The sequence below is a fragment of the Lonchura striata genome, chromosome 6, assembly GCF_046129695.1.
Source record: "Lonchura striata isolate bLonStr1 chromosome 6, bLonStr1.mat, whole genome shotgun sequence".
NCBI classification, from domain to species: Eukaryota; Metazoa; Chordata; class Aves; order Passeriformes; family Estrildidae; genus Lonchura; species Lonchura striata.
In genome coordinates, this window is record NC_134608.1 from 39,680,750 (window position 1) to 39,707,732 (window position 26,983).

Here is a 26,983-nt window from a genome sequence, read left to right on the forward strand (position 1 = left end):
GATTTAGCTGAAGCACATGCACTGAATGCGTATCACAGAGAAAGAAACAAAACCTACGGCTGTATGTCTTAAATGCCACACATGCATTGGTGTAGAGGCAGTTCATAGTCTGAAGGAAGAATTATGTAGTCTTGGATAAAGACTTAATGAAAAATCTGTAATGTTTTCTGCTACTGTTATATTCAGATAGCTGTGTTAAAAGTGATAAATGTTTGCTTTAAATAAAACTCTGGGTATTAATATACTTTAAATACAGCTGCAAACGGCTTGGCCAGAATATATTGTAATTGAATTTTAAGTGTTGAAGAATATGTGTTTAAAATATATCAACACAGTTAAGGTGATACAGGTTGATCAGGACCTCTGGAGGGCACCTGACACAACCCCCTTTGAAGTACATGGTGTCTTTGCGGTCAAATCTCATTCTCTTTCACCATACATTTGACAGTAGACTTGTTTATTGGATAATGTATTTGGTTTTCCAGAGTTGTAGAAAATTCTACTAAAGTATAGGGGATGCAGTATTACAGTGTTACTGTCAATAGCTGGACTATGAATTTGGTCCAGTAATTACTTTATTTTAGGCAATTTACTGTGCTGTAATAAATCAATCTCCTCAAAAATAATTTAATACTGGTTTTTCTGGGCACGCAGCTGTGTGGATCTCTACAGAATCTTTGTATATTGGGCTTTTCTAAGGTCTATTGCAAGTTTTCCCACTATTCATAAAGTTTCCTTTTAAGGGGTTTTAAATTTGATTCTCTAACATTTCAGTTGCTATCCCTGTCCTTTCACCAATTAAATAAACTATTTGACATTTACTTAGGTGAGCAAAATAAGGCAGTTAATGACCATCTTTTGCCCAATAGGTGTCAAGAGAAAATGAGGTTAAAAATGTATTCTTATTTATTTCCATTGTGGTTTTGGACTTTCTCATTAATCAATTTTATGCTGACTTTTTTTTTTCTATTTTTCCGAAAAGACTCTGAACATCATTACAGAGGTATCAAGAGAAAATGACACTATATGTGAATAGAAACAGGAATTCCTCTGTATCAACTGGGAATTAATCAACTAAAATTAATTAATTAAAAGAACATTGGTAGAAGTTGAAGAATAGGTATTTCCTTAAAATACTGTTGTTAAGGAATTAGTCCTATCATGAAAAGAAGAGTCAAGAGGAACAAGCTACCTTGGCACTATATTTCAGCAACGTCACATTAATTGAATAGATTAATTTAATTTTATAGAAAAACCACATGGGAGTCACACAAATCATAACACAGCAGGAGAATTAAGAATACACGTTAGAACAAAGATATTTTTTTGTCCCTTCATTGTTCATTTGGATGAAGTCATAGCTCCCTCTGACTGATATAACTTCATTTCCTTCCAGAATTGATTAGTCTTTGTATTTTTAATTGTACAGGTAAGTGTACAGGCTGTAGAACATGGGATCTGGGAATAAAAAAAGGGAGGCTAGCTTCAGTTATATTTCTGCATGCGGATGTTTTGCCTGCTGTCCTCAACAGTTTACAGTTTAGTCACCCAGGTTTGGTGCTACACAGAAAACAATTTCTGAGAGGAGATGTTAAATGTTTTATGTCAGATATGCAGGACACAATTGCTTAAAGCATTTGTACTGAAAGATTTTAAATCTTTATAGTGCATATTGTGTATGTCCTCTTCCTGGGGTACACGGACATGTAGAGGACAAAACAAAAACAGTCATGGAAACTATAAAATAAATAGCCTTTTTCAAATATATGAGTAATCAAACTTGTTTCTATATTATAGTGTGTAACAGGTACTTTGAAATAATTAACTTCAGCCTGATCTTCTGAAAGGTACTTCTGAAAAGTTATTTTAAAGTTCAGATGCAGAGGGATAAAAGGAAATCTATTACATTTTTAAAGCAAATGCCTCTCTCAAAGGAAAGTACAGCTATGTCTTGTTTGACTGATCAAAGTTCTATTCACTGTGTCTTCAAAGGGAGAAAATAAAAGTAAAATCAAACTTTACTATATTAACATAGACTGAAAATTATGAAAAAGCTCAAATGATTCTTCATGTTAAAGAAATGTTCTATATTGCTAATCGGCCTTTATCAAACTTATGCAAAATTAGAGAAAGATACAGTAATGGAGGTCAGAAATCAGAAAACCCACAAAAGCCAAGCCAGACACCTGACAGAGAAGAGCCTTCTAGCCAGTTGTTGAAAACTTTTTTTTTTAATATAGTGGTATGCTTTTGTGGTTCTGGCAACTCTGAGAAATACAACATAATTCTGATGTGGCAACATGTGTACAGTCTGAAGAAAATTCCCTTCATAAAATAGGGTACAATGACAAGTAAAAATGCATATTTCTTCTCACTGACATAGTTATTGTCTTGATAGAATTCAGTTTCATTATTTGTCTTCTAAGTTGCCAGCAATTCTATCATTATTCTAATATATACAGCATTTTAAAGTCTTGGACTTATGGAACTGTTTGGTTGTGAAAATTTGTACTTCCTTTAGAAAAGTAAATGCAAGGCCTCATTACTGCATGATAAATTTGAAAATGTAAATTCTAAAGGTTCAAAGGGAAGTAAAATGCAATTTTTAGTGGTAGTAGTAGAAAAAGAAAACTTACTTGCTTTTACACTTGATCATTAATTTTAAAAAGCAGTTGCTAGTGTTCATATAGATATTTTAATTTTAAACTGAAGAGTAGATGATACTAATTATTTATCTATTTATTTATTTATTTGTTTACTAAATCTGATCACCAGAGGCCTAATTAACATTCTGCAAAATTTCATGCTTTTTAGTAGCAAATATACAGGGATTCTGTGAGGTTTTTTGGTTTGGTTTAGCTTGATTTTTTGGGGGCCTATTTTTGTCGGTTGGTTAATTAGTTGTTTTTTTTTAACCCAGACATTCCAGACCCTGATATTCTTAGGAAATATGACTATACATTGGTTATTGATTTCTGTGGTATATTTCTGTGTGGTATGTCACACAGAATATTAATGACTTCTGTTTTTATTTCTAAGGTTTGTCGAGTTGCCTATGAAATTATGCAGACGTTACATCCAGATGCTTCGGCGTATTTCCATTCTTTGGATGATATCTACTACTTTGGGGGACAGAATGCTCACAACCAGATTGCTATTTATGCTCATCATCCACGAACTGCTGATGAAATTCCTATGGAACCTGGAGATATAATTGGAGTAGCTGGAAACCACTGGGATGGTTATTCAAAAGGCATCAATAGGAAATTAGGAAGAACAGGCCTATACCCATCCTACAAAGTTAAGGAGAAAATTGAGACAGTCAAGTATCCTACATACCCAGAGGCTGACAAGTAGATAAAAAGGAAGACATTCAGCATATTATAAAAAAACTCAACGTTGATTGGCTCAAACCAGTCAACAACGTACTAACTATTGGTTTCTATGGGATTTGAATTTGCATTTTATCATGCGGTTAAAATGAAACTGGAGAAGCTGAGAACAAGTGGATGGGCTATTGTCTGAACTTACTATTAAACATTTTTGTTATATGCACTCTCACACATGCACACACAAACCCACATACAACAGGAAAACTGTTGTTTTATACTTCTTGTCTCTTTTCAGGAGCTGTCCTGGTCATTAGTCTTACGTGAGCTTTGGGCTCTTTTCTCCGCCATTAATTGACAATAATGTTCAGACTTGTAACACTGCCACATTGTGTAATTTGAGTGACATGAACATCTTTTGTATGTGCAAAATTTGAAACATGGTGCCTATATTTGAAAAGTTTGTGACCTTTTTAGAAGAGCCATGCCTGTTTCACAATGGGCAAGAGTCCACTTTCATCTGCTGTTACCGTGACCACTGAACTTGCTTCAAACAACAGATTCAGATTTCAGACTAGATTTCTTTACAAGTTTGGGGTTTTTTTTTAGCATTCCATTGATTACTTCTCATCATTAATAAAATAAACGTTACATTCAACAATCAAGTAGTTACTGTCTCTAAGGAGCTTTTGTAAACAATGCCATGGACAGATTTTTTAGTACTGCTAATTTCGGGACATTGCCTTTGATTGAAAAAAACCAACAACACAAAATCCACAAAAGAAGGAAAAGGTATCCGGAGTTTCATTTAATTTTAAAACACTTGTGTAGTATGGCAGTTGCGTAGGGCACAGTGGTGCTCAGCTTTGTGGACAGTCAGTAACAGCAGGATTATTTCAGTGGCTAAATTGCTTACATTTACCCTCTGACACTATTTTCTTAACTTTTGTGTTTCTCTTCTGAAAATAATTCAGAGTTTAGAGTATTATTGATGGCCACTTAGCATTTTGGCATTGAATGTAATTACTTTTAAGTGAAATACTTCAGATTATCCCATTAATAGAACCTGTCAGTCTGGACTACTTCAAAAAAATCTAACAGCTTACCCAAAAATTGTAGGTTACAAGAAAATATACAAGGATGAACTTTTATGCATGTCATAAGATTATTAGTACTTCTTAGTGTTTTGAAATTTCTTGCCAGTCAGCTCTCATTAAGAAGAGAGATAATTTATAAAATAATTTTACAAATAAATTCATAGATTTGATGGTTGTATATGTAGATACCTATAATATGTAAGATGACAAGAGATTGTTTCCAAATAAAAATAATATTTAATAGCATTTTATAGCTTCTAGTGCAATCCAATTTGGATTACTGGAGAGCAGAAAATGTTTACTGTTCAGAGGCTGAGGAAATGCCACATCAGTAAAGGTTAAAACAGCATGGCTAGTTGACCTTAGCAAAGCAAAAATATGCTTAATTGTATTTATGAATAGACCAAGGACAGTGTTTACATAGTGAATGGATGCACTTGACCATGAATAAATTTTAGGCTGAAAATTAAAAAGAAATCTCTGGCAATATGCAGTCCAGCAGCAGGCTTCCAGTTGAAATAGTGCAGAGATGCAACTGGATTGGTATGTGAAGGAATTACAAAGTAGTACTTTCTGACATTTCTTTCAGGATTGTTCCTGTAGATTCCGTCTGGTAATGTGCCCCACAACTGAAAATTTATTTTGTGTCTTGAAAAAGAACAACAAAATAAAAGTTGAAAAACTCTCGGGGGAAAAAAATATACATTTACCATAGTGCTAAATTGACATATCAGTGAAAATGAATTGAGATACGAAATGAGATTTAAAGACTGGTAAAAGGATAATGGAAAGTTAGAGCAGCCAGGAAGTGCTAAAGATGAATTTTTGTGACAAAAGATATCTTGAGTCAACAGATGCTTCTGTATTTTGGAGCTGCTAAGCAGCTTTCTAAGTTTCCAGTCTAAGTGATGCTAGTAAATTTTCCACTAATTCAGGCAAATACGGTATTTCAGAGGTACAAATGTAGGCTAAACAATTTTTTTTAACTTTATTTTGCGGTACATAAGAAGCTACTGCTACTTTCCTTTTTGACTTGAAAAAAATATGAAGCCATGAACATTTCTTCCTCAGCAATTAGGTCATTACATTTTTTTTTAGTAGGTGGAGGGGGGAGCTAGTTTAATTGTTTAATTGTCTCCACAAATACTACATTAGCTAATTGGTATAGATATATAGATTTTGAAATTTTTTTATTTTTTAAGCTGTTTACTTACAGCTTCAGAGCCCATAATTTCTAGCTCATTTTTTAGCGTGTGTTTCAGAAATAGTATTCATAAATAAATTAGCACTTAAACTTTCCTGTAGTTAGGTAACTCAGTTAAAAATACAATGAAAGAAGTTAAATAACAGAATATCTAAGATGAGCCCAAAGGCAAAAACAGGTGTGGTAATGAGAGAACTGCAAACACTGATGTAGAAGCTGTACCTATGTAGTGTGGCAATTCCTCAGCAGACTGTTTCTGACTAAACATTGGCAAAGTACACATGCCTCCTTACATATTCTGAGTACCTAATGAATTATTAGGTCATCATCTTTGAGAAAATGATCATGAAATTATGCAAAATTATAGCATTACTGTTAATAATTCAGAAATGTACTAATGTAGATGCTATGATCTTATTCCCCAGGGTCATATGATCCTCTAGTGCTCAAAGTGCAGTACATCTCAGAGGAAGAAATCTAGCAATACCCTTCTTGCTGGATGCATGTTTCAAGAGATTTGTTTCCTTTAAGACTACCAATTAGTTATATTTTGGAATCCTGGGACATTGGTACATTAAAACTGATTTTGTTTTATATTAAATGACATGAACATTCGAGACTATTCTCACTGTACAGTGGGGTCCAGGTAATATAGAAGGATTGATGAGTATGTGGAAAAGAGACCCCCAGATTTTTACTGTGGCTCACAGAAAAATGAAATAATAGAAAATAAAAAATTTTGTCTTGAATACTTGGGAGAAAGATGGATCTTTTGAAGGCTATGAACTCATAAGTTACTAGCCAGAATGCTTGTGAAGAAGCAAGCATACATTGTGTTTCTTTTGTTTACCTTCTAGCACTGCAGCAATCTAGTCTTGTAATTTTTACTGCATACCAAACCACCTTCTCTGATATCCATAAAACAAGCCTTCATACCCCTTAAACAACTGCTGTTTAATTAAATTTTTTCTCTTTAAGAAACTATGGTGTGTGTATGTGTGTGTGTATGCATGTTGCATACATAAAACCCAATATGAGCAGCACTCTTAGCATTCTTTGCTATTTTGAATTATCACTGTCTCATTCACTGTAAAAACTTACTTGCCAGCTAAATGTAATCTTTGGAAACGGTATTCTACATACTGCTTGGAAGCTAAGAAATTTATTCTGAAGGATTCAGTTAACAGGATTTCTGTGACACTGATGTACCTCTGACCTGAGTTCTTGATTTTCAGGCCAGCCCATGGTCAGATGCGTGGGATTTACAGGCTTTCTCTACCAACATCCTGGCCACATGAACTGCTGAGTATTGTGGATTTGTTAATGAAGGATGAGGTTTTATTTCAAATTTTTTACATACTTTTTATGTGTTTACCTTCAGAGGATTTTTTTGTTTAACCCTTCTGTCACTGAATTATAAGAAAACTTTAGGGAAAACAGATTTTTCTCCTTTACCAATTTTCTGAAAGGAGATCTGATGATACCTTTTTTTACAGAGACATATTTGCAATGGAGATGTTTCCTTCATAATGGGTTTTATGTTTCTTTGGTTTGCAATTATAAAATAAGGGTCTTCTGAGCTAGGAACATAATAAGTGGATAATCTTCATGACAAATTCTTGATAAAGGGAGGGAGATTTTTCTTCATGCCAGTGGAGTAGCACCTACCATTTGGAACATTTTCATAACAATGAATTGAATTTGGATTTTCCAGGTCATTAGTTTCTTCACAATGTAATCTCTGATGTGACTGAGGAACCCAGGTAAAAATAATTTGCTTAGTTTGGGAAATGGGAAGGAGAGACAGTCTAGTAAGATATGATATTGTGCTTTTAATATGAGTTACTACATCATCTTATAAAGCCACAAATAAACATTTTTGTACTGGGTTAAGCACCTCTGCTAATGAAATCATACAGAGAATTTGCAAGCCTCCTTGTGATTTTGCCTAATACCGTTTCAAGTCCTGTATAAACATCATGGTCATACTCTGATTCTTGGTTGCTATTATACTACAGTTTCATTCCTGTTTTGTGGCATGGGAGCAGGTTGTCAAGGAGTTCAAAAGGTTCAGTTTTCTTACTGTATGGAATTAAAATTGCATTTAAAGCTCACTTTAATTCTACTTCCTTAAGGTCCCCTTAGAATTGTAATTGTAGTCTCCAGACTTGTGTCAAGGTTTTCCCTATCTACTTGCAAGCTTACCTGGAGCAAGACTGAACCAAAGAAAGTTATAAATACGAAACACATACAGGTTGCGTTTGACTTCACAGTAATCTGTTAATTTCTAAAAAGCATGAAACATGGCACTGCATGATATAAATAAGAGGACAGTATAAAATTCCCAAGTCTGCAAAAAAGAATTGTTTGTCTGTTTGCCTGCATTGCTGGTTGCATTCATTGTGTACAAGATTATTTAGGAATCCAAGTAAATGAGGCAGAAGTCTTTCAGCATTAGTACTGAATCCCTTCCACTGATGTTTGCTGGTCTTTAGCCCTTTCTGTGATATTTGCTATTCAGTGGAATCCCTTTATTTATTTATTTATTTTGCTTGTTTCCTTTGACTCAGCTTGTCAGCAGAATCCTATTGCCACTGCAATTCAAACAAGTTTGGATTAATGCTAAGTCATGTCACTTGTTTGCACAAAAATGTCTTTGCCATTGCTCAGAATTAACGTCACACACAGGCTGACTCCTTGGGTGGTGCTGTTGAGAGAAGGAGCCATCTCCACTGCACTATGCTGTACATGTTTTATAGCTGCTGGCACTACATGTTCTGTTTTACATTGAGTTTTGCATCACTTTATTCAGATTCAAGGTTTTATTTTCATTTTAGCATATTTATGAAGGGTTTTCTGGAGGATGATGGGATTAAGTCCCAAATATCCTACATTTTCTTTAAGAAGTATAATAGACCTCTTCCCATTTCCTCTTAACTGTCTTTAAGACATAACTTTAGTTACATCATTTTAGTAGAAGCAGCTTGATGGATGTTTCCTGAAGACTGTGTCTTTTTTTGCTCTTCTATTAGTCCTACCACCTACTTGTATCTGATCTTGATTGACCATGGTTGTATGAACCTTCTTCACACCTTTCTACTTCACATATTTGGATTTCTCTATCCAGTGCTCATTACTTGACCAGAATTCCAGGGGGCAAGTCTGTATTTGGTGTTTCATAATAAGATGTGAAATTGTATTACTGGCATATTTGCATTTTTGTTTTTATTTTTAAGGAATGCATTTTTGTGTTGTCCCTCATTAGTATAGTCAAGGATTCAAAGAGGAAAATCTGTTGTGCCTGGTAAGTGTTTAGGAGGCTTACAAGTCATAGAAATGTCTTTAATAATAAGGTTTACACCTCATACCATGACAAGTATCTTGACCAGATGAAGCATGTATTTTCATAGCATTCCCTGTTCATTTTTGGCTAGTGCTTATTGTGCACTAATGCCTGCAGCTTAATTTGCAAGAGACACAATGTGGATGCAATCTTTTTATGGGACCATACAGAGAATTTGCTACTCTTCAGCCTTGGAATCCTTTTTATTAACTTAGTTTTAGTGTTCCTCTCTGGCAGGTTGTATAACAGGTTTTGTATAACACAGCTGCACCATTCTCAGTTAATTAGCCCACTGCAAGCAGAGCTGTGAGAAGCCACTGAATGTGGAGATTGCTGTCCAGTTTGGCTGTCTACAGAAGATCCATCTCTTAAAGAAGCCAAGCATATTTGATGACACCTTTCCAAGCAGTAGCAAACTGGAAGAATGGAGAGAGACCAAAAGCCAGGACATCTGACTTGCTTCTTTGTGAATAGGAAGGAATTGGGCCTGTGTTATGTTGGTGGGAGTAGTTTGCTTCAGTATTTCAGCTGGTTGCTAGAGAATGACCTATAATGACGAGTTCATAATTCTAAATCTCTGGTCAGTTTGTAACTTCTATAATTTCTTTTTTTAAACTCCAGAATAAAATTGATATACACAATAAATTCAGACTTGTGAAATTAGACAGTTTCATTTTTGCCTCAGATGGTATGTTAGCTTTTCTTAAAATCATGGTTGCTTATGAATAAGATTCAGTTATTCAGCAAAGATAGAAAAATCTTGTTAGGGTGGCTTGACAATTTTTTAACCTGTACATCAGTAGAGATTATACAGGGGCTAGAGAATTTTTATGTAATAGATTTAGGATTGATAGATTTGTTCCCTTAACAATTCCTTTTGTTTATAAACAACAGAAAAATTTTGTTAATCTTAAAAAGGTATAGTTGCAATGTATCTCCTTCCTCAAAACGTATTTCTTTAGGGCTGTTATGTGCTATGACTGCTTTTTTATTACACTGATCCATCTTAGCTCGTTTATATATTTCTGAGTGTATTGCTCATTTCTTTTGTCCAATGTTTAGACTATAACATTTATGATCCAGGAGTTGCCTTTTTTTTTGTGTTTCCACTTCTTTGTCCCAGTGGGATTCTTCATTCAGTAGGATCCCTAGACAGTACAGTAATATGAATAATAATTGTAGCCATAAAATGGCTTAAACATTTATATCTGTAATGCTAAATTCAATATGATTTTGTAGTGCTTGCTTTTATTTATGTAATATTATTATTTTGTTCAATTTTTTAATATATTGCTTATTTGCCATTATGTGTGTATGAAAAAAAAATACTTAACCCTCAAGGAATCCAGGTATCAGAAGTCAGATTCAGGAAGTTATCTTAGATATCTCCTACATGCTGATGTCCTTTGTCATTGATAGTATATTTACATCTTTGGTTCTGAAACAGTCCAGTAATTTAAGAAATTATCTTGAGTACATTTTGTGCTCTCACTCTTTCTCTTGGAATTTAATAACTGACCATGTGTATGCTAAATCTACTTAACTGTCAATTGAAACGGCTTAATTTCCATGCTGATTGGTCTGGTATATATCAGTCAATGATAATTTTGGCAGTAAGCAGGAATGTATATCCTTGATTTCTGAGCTTTTAAAATTGAGTAGGAGAATAAGTGAAGCAGCCATTGGAATAAGAGGCTTTTCTCACCTTTTGGTGAAATGTCTAGAGCTTGCTTATGCCCTTTTTCATTCTTGCACATATAGACAGTTATGTATCTTAGATGAAGGGATAAAAGCTGTTGAAGCATCTGAAGAAGCCTTGAGAAAACCAGGATACATCCAAGGTAATATTTGGCTTGATACTAACTAAGGTGTGCCAATCTTGTAATTAGCTGAAGGTCTTGTTCTTCCCTTCCTGGGCTGCCCCTTCAGGATTGATTTAACAGACAGACATTATTTGGTTGTGACTTCATGCTGGATGGACATTGCTTCCAGAACATCCTGTTCCTTTCTGATAAGATGCATCATGTTAATGCAGGTGCTCTGCAGTACTGCCTCTGTAGTAAAATAGTCTGGGTTTCCTCAGTGCAGTGTTGATGTTACTCCCTCAATAGCTTCTCTAGAAGGGTTTCCTTTCAGTAAAGCCACACACGGTGGTTGGAAAAAAAGAAAATAATACCATTCTTTACTGATAAGAGTCTGATATTTTATTTCTGAAGTAGCTGTGATTGGCCTTGCTGGCATGGAAATCCACAAGGTAGATTTTAACTTTGCTCCTGTTGCAAGTAGTTACTACTGTTAGCTGTTGCCAAAAATTTGGTGCTGAAAGAAAGCTTTAAGTCTCTAAAAATACTTCTGTCTTTTTACTGTCTGAGAAAGAGTGGTGACCCGTCCTGACAGCAGATGCATGGAGTCCACAAGAACTAGTTAGGGCTAATTCCGTGTGATACAATTTTTTCTCTCAAAATTGCCACTCTTTTGCCTAAGTCTCTTTTATCCAGCTTGAATTAATCTTAGAATTTAGAAACAAGGGAATAGTGTTGTCTGATTGAAAGGGAGTTGTAAATAAGTTTTCCAAGCATGCTGCAAGTACAAGGCACAGCAGTGTCCACTACTCTCTTTATTTATGCAATAATTTCTCCAGCAACTTTTCTACTGCTACTGCCAACTTCTTTTTTTTTCCAGCTGATTGCCTCCCTGTCTCTGCTTATACATAGAGTGGTCTTCTACTCTGTGCCTTTATAGCTCAAAAAACCCTAACATATGTAGAAAAACTGAAAACAGAAAATTAAATACAAATATATTATAAACACATCTGATTTTTTGCCAAAATTTATATTCTATATATCACATTTTTAAATGTTAGCTTCTCAGAAGGACAAAAACATTTCTGTTCTGACTTTTTAATCCTGAAACAAAAACAAACCATAGAAAAAAAGGTTTCTAGGAGGAGTAAAGCTTTTCCAGAAACAGTACATCATTTAGCCCTAGCACAAACAATGAAAAATAGAAAGCTTATTGAATTCCCAAGAGTAGAACTGCATCAAAGAGTACTGAGAGTGCCAGAGTGGAAATACACAGGATTATAATTTGTTTTTCCCCTGCTGGTTTCACAGCTCATCTAAGTTGCTGCTTATCTGTGAGGAATCAGCATTAATTTGCATCTGTGGAACTGGGCAGACTCTCCAGTGTGCAGGTTGCCTGTCAGAACAGCTATATGAAATTTAGTCTCTATACTTTTTTAATCTCACTACAAGATTACCTTGATGTTCTCTTAGAGTATTTAGTATTTTTGCACCTTGAGATTTTTGGATCACCACTTGTGAGTGGTATATAACATGAATAATAAAACTTTCAGTATATCCATTTGGAAAGCATAGAAACAGCTGTTTGTGCATAAGGTGATCCATTTATGCGTCATGTTAATTAATAGTTTTCATGTCTTAGGAAGTACAGAGTGTATCAGTGTTTACTGCACAGCAGTATGGCTAGCAAATGATTTGTGAAATCCCTGTCCATTCCAACTGGGATGTTTTTAATAAAGGACAGTATCTATGACCAACACTTTCGGTTTGAAATCTGCCACTTGCTTATCATGGCACACACTCAGTGATTGAGTAATCAAAAATATGAACTACATTTTACTATCGGAGACAGATTCAAAGAGTAGTTGAGTCTTACAAATCACTTAAGAACATGTTATTGGACAAAAATGCTCATATAGATTTCAGTGAAAAATCTCTGATCTGGAGTTTTGAGATGCTGTCTGGGAGGGTGCAGTTTTCCAAGTGTGTATTAGAACAGTGCACTGTGCCCATGTATGCCTATTATTACTACTTGTCTAAGGAATTTTATGTTGCTGATGTATTGCTTTCTCAGAATTCCTCTCATAGGTCAAGCTTCTATTTTGTGTATGACACTATAGTGATATATACACAAGCAGACAAAGATGTTTCAAATTCCATAAATCCTTTTTCCTTCTGTATACATTATTATTAGTGCTCTGGAATGAGAGCATCATCAGATTATCATATCAATACTGAAGTATCTCTAGCATGCTTACAATTAGAAAAAAAATGGTTTTTTCCGGGAATCACAACTGAAAATTGCTTAGATGAGTGATCCTTATTTTCAGCAGTAGTACCATTTTGTGATGTATCTGTTTGCAATGGAAGGCCTTTTATCAGAGCCTGTTGGAATACTTGTTTCCCTGAGGAGGCATTTTCGATTCCAGGGAAGTGTGCTGATGGAAACATTCCTTAAAATTCTCTTGCTACAGAGATGTGTCAGAAATTTAGCTGAAGCATTTTATTCTGGCAATTTCTTCATAGACAAGAAAACGTAGTCCACAGGGTAGTTCAAATTATCTGAGAACTCTGTGGGGAAAATGGTGATTTTCTGACTGATGACAAATACTTATTTGTTTAATGCTGTAACATTTTTTCAACAGCATCTGAGAAGATTGCTCTTGTATGCATTTCTGATCTATACAGGCTACATTCAAGTAAAGGTTAATCTAAATACCAGGAATAATATCTACAAAAAAAATTAGATATGGAAATAAAGTTGTTTAACTGCAGCTTCTGATGATAATGAGTGTAGTTTTCTTCATAATTTCTTTGGAAGTTTTCAACCACTCCAAGGATTTACTTTGTGCCAGAAATTAGAGTCTTAAAAGGCACTATCCTTTGTCTTATACTCTATTAAAATTTCTAAATTCTTTTCTTTTCAGTGTTCTTCATGCATGCGTTGCCTTTCTTTGTCTCTTTGTGATATGTATGTATTTTTTAAGACTCCAGTAACTAGAACAGACTTTTGAGAGTTTTGGTATCAGAAGGACCTACACACGTGCAAATAGTCTATGTTTCATCATTATGAAGTTTTAAGTGAATCGTAAGTAAAGCTCCTAAAAATACTGAAATGTACACAGCTCAGGTGTCATAATGACTGCAATCGTGACTTGATCTTGAATTAATCTGTTCAGCTTTTGTCTGTTTTGAGAGTCTTTCAAGTCTTATAGGTCTTAGAGTTTGCACCAGAAAATTTGAAACGAGTTATGAGTGAAGTGCAGTGCTGAGAATGGTCAAGGATAGGACTGCTCAAATATGTCCAAAAATTTTCACCAGCTGTACTCATTGGTCTCTACAAGAAAATAACATAGACTTCTCTAGAGACCTTTTCTAAAATATTTTTAACAATTATTTTTCTGGATATGTTTTTTATTATTATATTATTTTAGTAATTCCTTCCATGAGTTCTGAAAACTGACTGATTTCTTACCTTGTTCATTGATTGTTTGGAATAAAATGTGAACTGAATAGGAATAAACAGGTCAAGAAAGAGAAAAGTTAATTGCTTCTCACAGATTTATGTTTGTAGTGTGCTGTTCCCTAATGTATTCCAGTTTTCCCAACTTTCCATTTGCTTTGTATTTCTTTATACCTCATGAACTCCATGATGAAAAAGAAATAAGCATAGAGTGTTTCCTTTACATCATGCTGAAGTGTACTCAGCAATTGAAGAGCCTCGGTTTTCTTGATCTAAATGCAGTAATGCCTGCCCAGCCCCCCAGCCCCAGTGGAGTGCATGTTATAGCAAGACATCTGGAAAAAATAAGATACTTTACAGGTATGTATTTTTAATTATTAGGGGATTAATATTGAGATAGTTGTGCATCTGCTCATCTGTTCTTCTCCTGATAATGATATATTTTATCTGCTCTTCAGTAGGAGGTATCCTGGATGTTTTAGTTATCAGCCACTACATTCTTGGATGCAATAGCTCTTTCTGAGGGTTTAGGGCAAGAAACCCAGATCAGTTCTCTGTCAGTTCTTTCCCTTAAAGTCTTATTAAAAGATGAAATAATTAGCAATGCTTTTCTCCACACAATTTCCCCAGGTTCATAGTGACAGTTTTCTAGTTTATCCATCACTGGCTAAAGATTATTTATCCATGTTCTAGAATGTGTGTATATATCATTTTGTCTATGTTTTTTTTAGACTTTGTATTTTGAGGGACTATTGTTAGGGCAGACTGGGTCCTGTTATGAGAAAATTTTAGTCACTCATGTTAGGATTTTTTCCCTTATTGTCCAGGTATTTAGAAACGATGATGACCACTCTAAATGTGTAGATAGCAGTGTGAATAATTAACGTTTTTACTATTTAGCCCCAATTCTTTTGGTTCCAAGATCTGTATAGTTTTATATTTTGATCTTACCAGAACTGGAGCCTGCTTAATTATTTTCTTGAAACCAGGGTAAGTTTTTCTTCTTCATTAAATTATACATAACGCTAGCATAAAGCCCTAAGGAGACCTGACCTGCAGATCTCAAAATTTTGAACTAGATACAAGGTTTAGCTCAGGATAATTGCAGTGATTCCAGCACTACTGCAAAGCCTTGTCTCCATTAGCACCACCACCCACTATCCATAGCTATTATTATTATTATTATTACAGTGTGGTAATACAGCTGAGAAAAGCTACAAAAGTCCTTCTCTGGCTCAGCAGAATTAAAAGATGCAAATTAGTGAAACCCAAACAGTTACCCCTTAGAGAACTTAGTTGTTTCAGGTTAAAATTAGTTTAATCTTCACCCAGGTTTAGGGGACAGGTACTAAACACAGCTCAGCTAGCAGTTTGCTTTGTTGTACAATAAAACCCTCATATCCAGCACTGTTCTGTGTGTTCTCGTGGTTAGGGAAGAAATCCCAGAAATATGTTTTCCAAATGGTTATATCAATAGCCTGTGCATAAACAATGCTAGAATTGTTTCTTGATGGAGACTTAGACAATATGGTATCTGAAATAGTAGTTGAAATCTAGCAGTGTTTAATGAGGGCCTTGGATTTTTACATGTATGGAGAAGCTTACCACAAAAATCTGGTGTTCAGTAGGCTCAGTCCAGAAAGGGAATAAAGGAATGGGAGCTGAGCTGTCCCTGTAGATATGGTTGTAACCATCTACTGCTTGCTATTTTCTTTACTGAAGTTATAACAATCTGTCATATATTCAGGTTGATTCACTGCTTTTCCATTATCATTTATTCAACTGCATTGTAATTTATGCATACTATGATTTTCTCTTTATTTATCTATTTTCAGGAGCCACGTTGGCCTCCAGAAGTTGGCACTGATAAGGCTGTAATGGCTGGCAAATGTGCCTAATTTGAGCACATATATTCTGAAAAATGCTAATGGTCCTAAACATTACTCATGAAAATGTCACCAGGTGGTGATCTCTGTTTGCCTGCCTCTGCTGCACTGACATAATTTAGGTTAGGCCAGTGGCAGGACTAACTCAGCTTTCAGCCTACCAGTGTGTAATACAAGCCTTAAAATATGTGAAACATAGGAACCTCATGTTTGAGTTCATACTCTGTCACCATTTATTAACAGTAATAATTTAATAAGTTTTTTGTTAAACAAAATATTACTGTTTTCTAAGTGTGGTCATGTACATTTAATCTATTTTCAATCCAAGGAATTGACAATTTCTTGTAAAAACAAGGTAGAATTTATATAAGAGGAATGAGAATGAGAAATATATATTGAACTGCATGTGCCAAGTAAAAGCACAAGCACTTAAACTACTCTAATATGCTTGGATCCTGATTTTATATGAAATGAAACATGTCAAAAACAAAGAGGAATTCTGAACCCTGAAGATTAGTGATAGTGCACTGTCTTTCAGATATGACATCCCTCATAATTGTTCTTGATCCTTATTTTGAAATGACTTCAAGTGGTTCAACTCAGTTTGAAAGAGAACTTAAGTTTATGTTTCAGCTTCCAGGAGGTGTTAGAGGATTTTGGTATTATTACATTCTTCCATGTTAATTAAAGGCACAGATACTCATTCCCATTTCAGCACATATTAAACCCCTGTTGGAGAATGATTCCCCACAGCATCACAGCTCAGAGAAGCAGGTGTTTGACTAATGTTCAGTGAGGATGAAAACATTTCATGACAGATGTTCAGAGAAAAAGAAAACATAATCATTATTGCTGTGTAATTTTAAATTAATTGAATTTTGCTGTAATAGTGGCTTAGTCCATAACTGCTGGAAGATGGTGAAGCTGTAGGAAAAGTCCTGTTCATCATGTATATCCATTTCTCAATGTTGCCAGTACTCCAGTGGATTGTAGTCAGATATACTTCATATAGTTTTAATACACCAGGGAGGGAAACGGCAGCTAACTACAGTAAAGTGAAAGTCATCATAGCCTGATCACACTTTCTGATTCAGTGTAACTCTAGATTAACACACCTACACAACACTGAAGTCCTAATTGTAGATGCACTTGGAAAAAATTACTGTTAAGGTGGCCAGCAGGAACTTGCTAGTTGCTCTTTTGAGACTATGTCTTGAAGACAAAGTTTAATATAAGATGCTCTTTTTAAACTCCTAATGGCTATCAAGCCTAATAAAAGCAGTTTGAACCATCCAAATATGGCTACCTAGTAGTGCTTAAATACTAATTAAAGATACTTATCATCTGGAATGGAGAGCCTTATTGAAGCCAGTTCACAATTTCTGCTGACAAGCTATTATATTCTAGAAATGATAGGTTAATTAACATATCATAGCCATGGGGGAGGTATGGTTTGCTTTTTTTGTCCTTGAAAGAAAAAGGACATCTTAGCAGATGAACTTAACTAGTAGTGTTGTGTCCTGTGAAGGGATCTGAAGTGAATGTGCTTTGTGAAAAAATGGAGTTTCTCAAGTCTTTTTACTTGTGACAACTGTCTCTCTAGGAAATAAATTCTAAGGGAGGACTTAGAGTATTATGAATGTTATATTAATGAATTTTTCATTGAATAGAATCTTTCTCTATGTTTATACTTCATTTTTCTGTTACTCTTCCAAGGATAAGGGAATATAGATAAAAAGTTGTCTTTTTGTTTTCTATCTGTCATTTATGACTTGTTATGCCTTGATGGTGGATTCTTTTCAGCATGCTCCATTATCCCTGTTTCTAATTGTTTGGATGCTCACCATTTGAATAATGTTATGATTATTCCAAGACCATGAAAAAAAATTTCTGCTGCAAACCAGAAAATCCTATAGAAGGAATAATTTTGTGTGTGTTTTTTTTCCCCTTAGGCAAAATCTGTTTTCCACTTTGCCACAGAGGGCTCCTGAGATCTGACATACTCTTTATTTTTCCCCAAGTTTTTAATTACTTATTTAACTTTATTTATTCATATAACTCTTTTGCAAAGCACTGCTATGTTACATTCCTGACAAAGACAAGATTCTTTTAGTGATACTCCTTTCCATAGCATAAGTGGAGAGCCCACTGAAGTATCATAATTTGAGCATGACAATTCTCTCTGCACTATTAAACACTGAGGGTTTAATTCCTGATCATAACCTTAGTCCAGAAGAAATGAAACTGCTAATCAATTTTCCTCCCTTAGTCTCATGCACTCAAATGGTATTGCAGTGAATGTATTCCAGAAGATTCACTGAGGCTGAGTTGCAGTTTCTGACCATTGTATTTGTCATTCAGATTGATCTGGCATAAAGCAGGATTAACAAAGTCCCTTCCAAGGTTAATTCAGGCAACTACTGTGCCTACTGGTACCTTCTGTCATATTTGACAGGTTCAACACAGCCACACCTTCATGCATTTAAAATAGAAATCTGTTGAGTGAAGCTGGTATCTCTCACTGGTCTCAGACCTGTGGGAAAGTTTGGGGCAAGGAAGGCTTACCCTTGGTAAAGGAGAGTCGGTTTAGGGAAGATTTGAGCAAACAGGGCATCCATGAGTCCATGAGCAAACCTGACAGCAAGCACTGATGGAATTGACTGATGTCATTGTGAAGTCACTCTTAATTGGTTTTGAGCAGTCATTGTGTTTGGGGGAGATTCCTAAGAGCTAGAAGAAGGCAAATGTCATTCTTGTCCTTGAGGAAGAGAATCTTAGGAGCTACAAACTGGCCAGCCTTCCTTCTAGGGAAGGGAATCCATGGGGCTGATAATCAGGGAAACAATTTCTAAACATATTAAAGACAGAAGGTTATTTGGAGTTGGCATGCAATTACAAAAGGACTTTCTTGCTCAATAAACCTGACAACCTGCAAGGTTGACTGGCTCAGTAGATGAGAGAAGAGCTGTGAATGTTGTTTATCTTGATCTGAGCTTTTGACAGAGTCTGAAATGCATCCTCAAGTCAAACTTACAAAGTAAGTTATGACTAGAGAAGTGGACAGAGGGGTGGAGTGAAAATTAGCTGAGCTGCTGGCTCAAAGGTTTTTCAGCAGCAGCACAAAGTCCAGCTGGAGTCCAGTCACTGGTAGTGTATCCCAGAACTGGTAGAACCAATATTGTTTAGCATCTTCATGGAAGACTTGGATGATGGGGGGCAGAGCGAACCTCAATTTTACACCTTGATATGTTCTAAGGGACCCTGGCAGGCCAGAGAATGGGCTGCCAGGAATCTGGTGGAGTTCAATAGAGGGAGGTGCCAAGTTCTGCACCTGGGGAGGAACAACCCCATGCATTAGAGCAGCATTGGAAACCAGGTGGCTGAAAAAGAGCTTGGTAAAAAAAAAGACCTGGGGTCCTGCTAGATGATAAGATGAATGAATCAGCAACAAATGCTTGCATTTGACTTAGACTGCATCTGGAAATTATTCCCAGCAGGAAAAGTGATTATTCCCCTCTACTCACCACTGGTTGAGGGCAAACCTGAAATGCTTTATTCAGTTCCAGGCTCAACAGTACAAGAAAAATGTGGACTTGGAGTGAGTCCAGGGAAAGGCCATGAAGAAGATTAAGGGATTGAAAAATTGGCTGTGCTGGATCAGCTGGGATTGTTCATCCTGGGGAAGACTTGGAAGGAAGGAAACCTATCAGATATTCTAAAGAAAAAGGAGTATCCTCCTTCACCAAGGACAAATACTGAGGCCTGCCTGTGAAGGTATAAGCAAGACCTTAACATTCTAAAAGGTCTTTCAAAAATAGGCTGGAAAAGTTGCTTAATCATCATAGCGCATTTGCTGAGAACAATGTTAGTGGTGGCTTCTCCTGCTCTGTAAGCACAGCAGCTTGTTGTAAGTCCTTGTGTTTCAGAGAAAAGGTCATTTAGGAGATCTACCTTGCTTTTAAAGCTCTTTTTGATGGCAGCCAGCCTAGAAGAAATTGTTACTGATGAAGACTTGCATAACACAGTCCCCAGTATAGTCCTGAAAAGTAGTCAGGTAGTAAAAATTATGGTCTGTATCCATGGTCTTGGAAAGGCATCAGCCAACCAAAGAAATTGTATATAGCCAGATTGGTTTTACAATTTGTGTAGCGTGATCACACATTAACTCTAGATACTTCCACATTAGGTTTCTTCTGAGTTTAGCTGAATGATGGAGCTGACAAACATGCTTGGGGGTGTGCATGTTTTTTGTGCTTTCTGATACTCCTGACCACAGAGGTATTGCCCTAAATTTCCTTGTGTACTGAACATAATGCATCTGAGAGGAGAGATTTAAACAGTTCTGACATTCCTCGTTGCATATTTTTTTGCTTCCCTGAGCCAGAAATGCTAAATTTTTGGATCATTATCTAAAGCTACTTTCTACATAGACTCATGGAGCTGCTTCTTTCCTTCCACTTCACAAATTTTTCGTCTTCAACAGTATTAACATACGCACTCATCTCGCTATTTGAGTCAATGTTCCAGCACTAACTATCTTCTTCCTGTCTGCTCTCAGCTAAAACTTCAACTAATCATGTAAAAAGAAATACAGAGCTCTTTAGCATGCATTTGAAATTTTATTTTAAAACTTTCTGGTGTACTTGGTTTTTTTCCTGCAATAGGAGTCAGAGCAATTGCTATTTGTGATGGATAACAAAAGGAACAACATATTAATAAATGGTGATAATGCCATTTTGTGAGATTACTGAAGGGAAAAGGGAAGGCTTTGTGTGCCATCCATGTTTAAAGAGCTCACTGAGTATAGGTTCCTTAAAAGTTTATTTTGCCCTTGTAGGAACACCTAGAAGCTTGGCTTAGTGTTTTGAGAACTGTATGCACATACAACTAAAATATATCAATGCTTTAAAAGATGGGTAGTATGTTCGTAGCTCATTCAAAAAAATCTCAAATAAACTTCATCAATAAGTATAAAAAAACAGTTTCAGAATATTTTTTGGACAGTTATAAGGACCAAAAGCTTATTTATTACACTACATTGAAAAGCCTGAGTCCTTTTACCTCTACCTTAAGCTTGTATGAATGCTAGAAGTTGAAAAGGTACATATTTTGATAAGACCTCTAAAGGACATTCAATTTTTTGGCTGCAAGGGAAGAATAGACCTCATTAGGCAGAAAGTAAAAATGAACAGTGAACTACCAATTTAGTGATGAAAGAAACAAAATAAGAAATGTGGAATAATTATTAGGAGCTCTGATAATGGACCATCTCTTTAAATTGCCTGGCATTTTCCATTATGTTAGATTTTTGTAGTATGTTAGGCTTTTTTCCTCAAAACTTAATACCTTTTTGTTTTCACCAACCTTTAAAGTTTTTGAGGCTCAAAGACCTGCAGCAGGAGACAGTTTTCTTGTAAATACTTCAAAATTCTCATTGAATTATAAAATATTACAAATTGCTACTTCTCTTACTTAATTTGCATTTCAGAAAGGGGTTTTTATAGGTTACTGAATATAAAGGCTGCAAGTCCATGCTGCTGCTTTGCTGTGATAATAAACTATTATTACAAACTTCTGCAAGCAATTAGATTAGAAAAAAAATCAGGATCTTAAATTTAGTCAGTGTAAATAATAACTGCAGTATTTTGAAATTTTTTTAAGAAGTAAACACATCTATATATATGGTAATGATTTTATGCTTCTTACTTTAAAGTGCGTTCAATGAGATCCTTGCATGAAAAAAGACAATTTTTTTCCTGTTAACCCACAGCTACAAAAAACAAAGACTGAGAACCTGACTGCTAAAGATGGAGAATTCTCAGAAGGTAGGTGTTGTCACTGATGATGTCTGACACTCTAATCTTCAATTCTGTTGATATTAGCATCTATGAAATAGAAAATGTCGGCAAAGCACTGGGCAAAAACAGATAGGATTCCCATATTTACTTACTTGATGGTATTTGGCACCCTAGTAATGAAAAATACTGGTGAAATGCCTGACAAAGTCTAAGCAGAGAAAACATACATATGGAGAGGCTTGGTGTAATACTCTGCACTAATTAAGGCAAATTTACATTTACCTCTAATTTTGACACAGATGCTGTGAAGGCTGAATAATTGATGCATAAATTCTTTCTGTTATGCAGCTCAGAATGTGAATGATAAAGAATTTATGAAAATGACCTGAAAATATATTACCACATTGTCTTATTCAGCCTTCAGTCTCTATTGTGAACTTAGGAGGAAATATGGCCCTAAAAATAGACAATGTTTGAGAGGAAAAATATGGGGGTATTTTAAGTTTTGTTAGTAGTGCATAATGAATAATGTAAATAACAGCAAGTTATGAAAAAATGCATACTATGCTGACATTGATTGGGTAATCATTTGGAATACACTTTGGTGAGAAGCAAAATCACGAGCTGCAGAAATGCCAATGATGCAGATTTTTCTCCATTTCTGGGGACTGTAGGTTTTCTGCATTTATTCTGAAATGTATAGAAGGCATGACATGATTACATTTGCAAGTAGGTAGATGGAATAAACCCTCTTCCTGATGCAGTTCATAATTTAAAGCAAGAAAATTGTCTGGTTAGTCAAGGAGATGTGCAATTAGGCCTTGCACATGCTGCACACAGCTGCACTTACCTCGGCTGGGTTTTTTCTGCTCTCAACAGCTTGGTCATGTGTAACTGAACCAACTCTGACCTAAGAATTTGCAGAGATCCTTAAGTGGCATTTTAGGTATATACTTTATATCAGATTTTTTTTTTTTTTATCCCCAGTGATAGCAAGGGCCAATTGTTTGAGTTTTATTTGTTCTTGTTTGTTAATGCACTGATGTTAATGCAGAGCTGTTGATGATCAACTTGCCCACCTCTGAGAATCATCAAGTCATTTGTTGCAACTGACTCACAAGTTCTGTAATAATCCTGTTACTTGGATATTGGTGTGCCATAGAGTAAAGCTGTGTGTATAGCTTTCAGATGAAGAAAGTTGGATATCAATGCCATTCTCTAGGTCCATTTTCATTTTCTCTAGGAAAATGATCTAAAAATTTGAATCAGAACACAAGTATATGCATTATTAGGGCTGCACAGATCTGCGATTTAAAGTTCAAGAGGAATAAACATGTAGACTATAGTAGCTTTGTAGCCCAAAATGTATTTATGTGCTATAAAGGTTCCATAGGTTCTGCTTGTGCTTGATTCTAGCTAGCACTGTCACATAATTAATTTTTCTAAGCCTGTTCTTTTCAGAAAAGTAATATTTTTGCAGTGTTCATGTCATGTCAAAAAACAAACCCAAACATAGCCAACCAACCAAAAAAAAAAAAAAAACCTCTGAAAATAATTCTTGCTATTTTTAAACAGACTATACTTGCTTTCCAAATTAAATCAAAGGTATGGATTATATTTCTATGTAAAAATGCTTGGCATGAGCTCTGGCCTTAGAGAATATAAAAATTGAATATGTGAGATTGTTTAAAAAGAAAGAACTGTTAGGTAGCATCCCTGATATCAGTTTTATAAACTGCTTCTGATACAGCAGTGATGTGTATATTTTAAATTAAACCTAGTTTAAGACAATTTCTTTTTTCATAGTCCAAATGAATTGAGTCAGTCTAATTGTAACAGCGGCATACTACTGATATGGTTACAATGCCCAGATTTACTTTCTCTGGAAGAAATAAATTTTAAATAGGAATTGAAAAAATAACTTTTTTAACAAAATCCATTTAATATTCTACTTGGTCATCCTCACTGGTTTAAAATATAATATTGTTTTATTAATATATATTGTAACAATATTGTGCAGAATGCATACAATCAACAAATATAGATACACTGTGTTAGCAGAATTCTGCTCTGTGTTTCTTGGTGTCTTCCACTTGAAGATAGTAGAAACACCCATAAATGTCAGAGAAAAGCAGCCTAGTTAGATTCTACAGAACTTGTAATTTATACATGAAAATCCCATATTCTGCAAACAAGATTTCCTGTTATCTCATACAGCAAACAAGATATTACTGGGCATGGTCATATGCAGATATTGTATTTTCTGATTTATGAATGGCTGAAAGCCTAGCTTCATTAATTCAAGTGGAATATTCTGGGTGAAGCAAGCTTTTAATTTAAGTTCTTTTTCTGGGTGTCTTTTCAACTGCTTTGTTTGGGATACTGATGGGGATTTTTTTGCTGCATATTCCACTTAAAGTGTCAAAGATGCTTGCCAGGTTGCTTCTGTTGTGAAATGAAGATAAATACCTCTAAATAAAAATAAATATATTTTGCTTCTTCCAGGCTAGGAATCTTGTAATCAAAGATAATACATAAGATTAGGTACCTTATGCCTGGGTGGGAGCTAGAATGATGATTAAATACAGTTTTTGTTTCAGTTTCTGTGTATAGAAGAGTCCCAGCATTTTTACTCAGTTGTGTGGACAGACCTTTTTTCAACCCTAAGCTTAAGAATGGGAATTCTTCATGTATCAGAGTGATATGATAAGAAAGGTTTGGTATTCTTCTAGTTTTAGTTTTTCTTGGATGCCTTTTAATGTGCCATTTTTGAGATTGGGCATTGTCATATTAATATTTTGTCTTTTAAGCCCCCCCGATTTTTGTATTCATAACATAATAAATGACTGTCCCCTGAGGAAAGGTCACTTTCATCTATGTTATTTAGACTGCAACAGCTTTCTTTTCAGATTCTGGAGGATGTAAAGGTCTGTAGTAACTGCAAAACTGAGGCCAGTTTGTTTTGTCCATGTCTGAAGTGACCCTCTTCCCTCTGAGACAACATAAAGGTGAAAATTTATTGAAGTGTAGAAAGACCAGCACTAGTATAAATGTCATTACCTACATACACCTGATGCAATTTCTCTGCTCTTGTTACAAAATCGTATTTTTCTGAAGTAGCCTAGAAATTTTTGGTGAGTGAATTGAAGAAAAGTCAGAAAGTTGCAATCTTGATTCCAACAGCCTGGCTTGTAGACCAAGACTCTGTTAAGTACCTACAATAGTGGGGTAGTGCCAGAATATTTCTGACCTTTTCAAGTTAATTGTTTTGAAAGTCACTGGTATTCTGTTTTTATTACTAAAGCTTTTCCCTTGAAGTGTTCATAATTTAAATGTTTTCTGAGTCATTCAGTTTGAGAAGTTAAAAATTGTACAATATAATAAAAGAAAAAGAGCCTTGATATGAAACAAAGGAAGGATTGTGTCAGGTTATCTTTCTTTCTTCTGATTGACTGCTTTTTCTTCTATTACCTCTCTTCTTAAAAATGCAAGTAATATGTTGTTCTACCAGGGCTGTGATCTTGTTAAGCGAATAACATATATCTCTGAAAATGTGGGGAAAACCATGTCTAATGCAGATCTAGATACTGCCATACTGCCATTCTTAGTTTCAGGGGCATTGCTGTCTCCTGTTAACTGTCTGTCCACCAGGAAACTCAGATCCTTTTCTGCAAAGCTGTTTTCCTGCTGCATAGCCTGTACTGGTGCATGGGGCTGTTCCACCTCCAGGGCAGGACTGGACACTTTGCTGGGCTCCATCTGATTTCTGTCAGCCATTTCCCTGGCCTGTTGGGATCCCTTGGAATGGCAGCACAATCCCCTGCCTTTTCAGCCACTTCTCCCCATTTGTGTCATCAGCAAATTTGCTGAGTGCACTCTACCCCATCATCCAGATCATTAATGAAAATATGGAACAATTTTGGACCCCAACCTTATTTGCTACACGTATTGCCACTTACAAGCTTGTAAAAGACTTCACTGGGCTCAGCATGCTGCGGACTTAGTCTTTTCTGACTGTGTATCTCTATTCCTACCAGGTTACGTGTGCCTGTTTTCACCTTCTGTATAATTCCTTTTAGTCCTGGGCTGTGATCTTGCTTCTTTCCAGTCTCTTCTCTTGGGATCCTGAGCTCCACCATCTTGTGGTCTCTGCAGGCAAGGCAACCCTCACCCTTCACACACCCATGTGCCTCAACCTTCATCTCATTTATAAGCAAGGTCCAGCAGAGCACCTTGTTTGCAAACAGTTCCTGCATCAACCCCACCAAGCTGTAATTTTGAGATCTCTGTGTAGTTCACAGGGGTGCATAATAAATACATGTCCAATAGGACATCAGTTGACCATCAGAGATCAAGCACATCTTCTGGCTAGTCTTCCCAGAGTCATACTGAAAGAGTTATTCTTTGGAGCTTTTAGTGCTGCCTATGTGAAAGTAGGAGAATATTAATATTCATAAGTTACATATACAGCTAAAGTTACATTTTATATCAAATCAACTAGTTACAGGATTTGTACATGAAATTTTTCTGAGACATCTAAAAGCAGGGGAATATATAAATTTTTCAGAGCTCTTTCTCTATGGTGTTTTCAGGGCACTTTGTCAGGTTATACATAAAGAACATGGTTCTCAAGTTCAGACAAGGTAAGTATTCCCTGTATCAGGGAGAAAAGATAACATGATAGAGCTGAGACAGACATGCTGGACATAATTGGAGATGTGTGTGGGGAGAAATGTGTAGGTGATAATGAATTTGAACACTGGAAAGCAAGACAATGCTTGACGAACTTCGAGGAGGTCTATCTCTGTCAAACTGTGTGCTTTGTGAAGCTACAAAAGTGAGCATTGTCTGAATAAGTGTTGCTTCTGCAGGATTTTTTAAATTCTTCTTACTTCCAAACCAAATTTCTCCTGTGTGGTTGATTGAATGTTACTTAGTTCAAATGTATCTTTGACAAACAAGCCCTTCTAGGTTTTGGAAGTCTTCCAGTTTTGTGGTTTTGGTGTGGTTTTTTTTATTTTTTTATTTTTTTTTTATTATTTTTTTTTTTTGAGGACTGCT

The 26,983-nt window shown here is 35.5% G+C and overlaps 1 protein-coding gene and 1 long non-coding RNA gene across 7 annotated transcripts in view; one reads left to right on the plus strand and one right to left on the minus strand.

Moving 5' to 3' along the window:
* Positions 1 to 6,611, plus strand: part of FUT8 (fucosyltransferase 8) — a 97,366-nt gene extending 90,755 nt beyond the window's left edge. For all 6 annotated transcript variants that reach the window (XM_021533254.2, XM_021533253.2, XM_021533257.2 and 3 more), the window contains exon 13: positions 3,040 to 6,611. In XM_021533254.2, coding sequence (XP_021388929.1) covers positions 3,040 to 3,357 — 318 coding nt within the window. In that variant the 3' untranslated portion in view covers positions 3,358 to 6,611. The remainder of the gene's footprint in view (positions 1 to 3,039) is intronic.
* Positions 1 to 26,983, minus strand: part of LOC110472043 (uncharacterized) — a 249,637-nt gene that overhangs the window by 20,304 nt on the left and 202,350 nt on the right. The window lies entirely within an intron of this gene.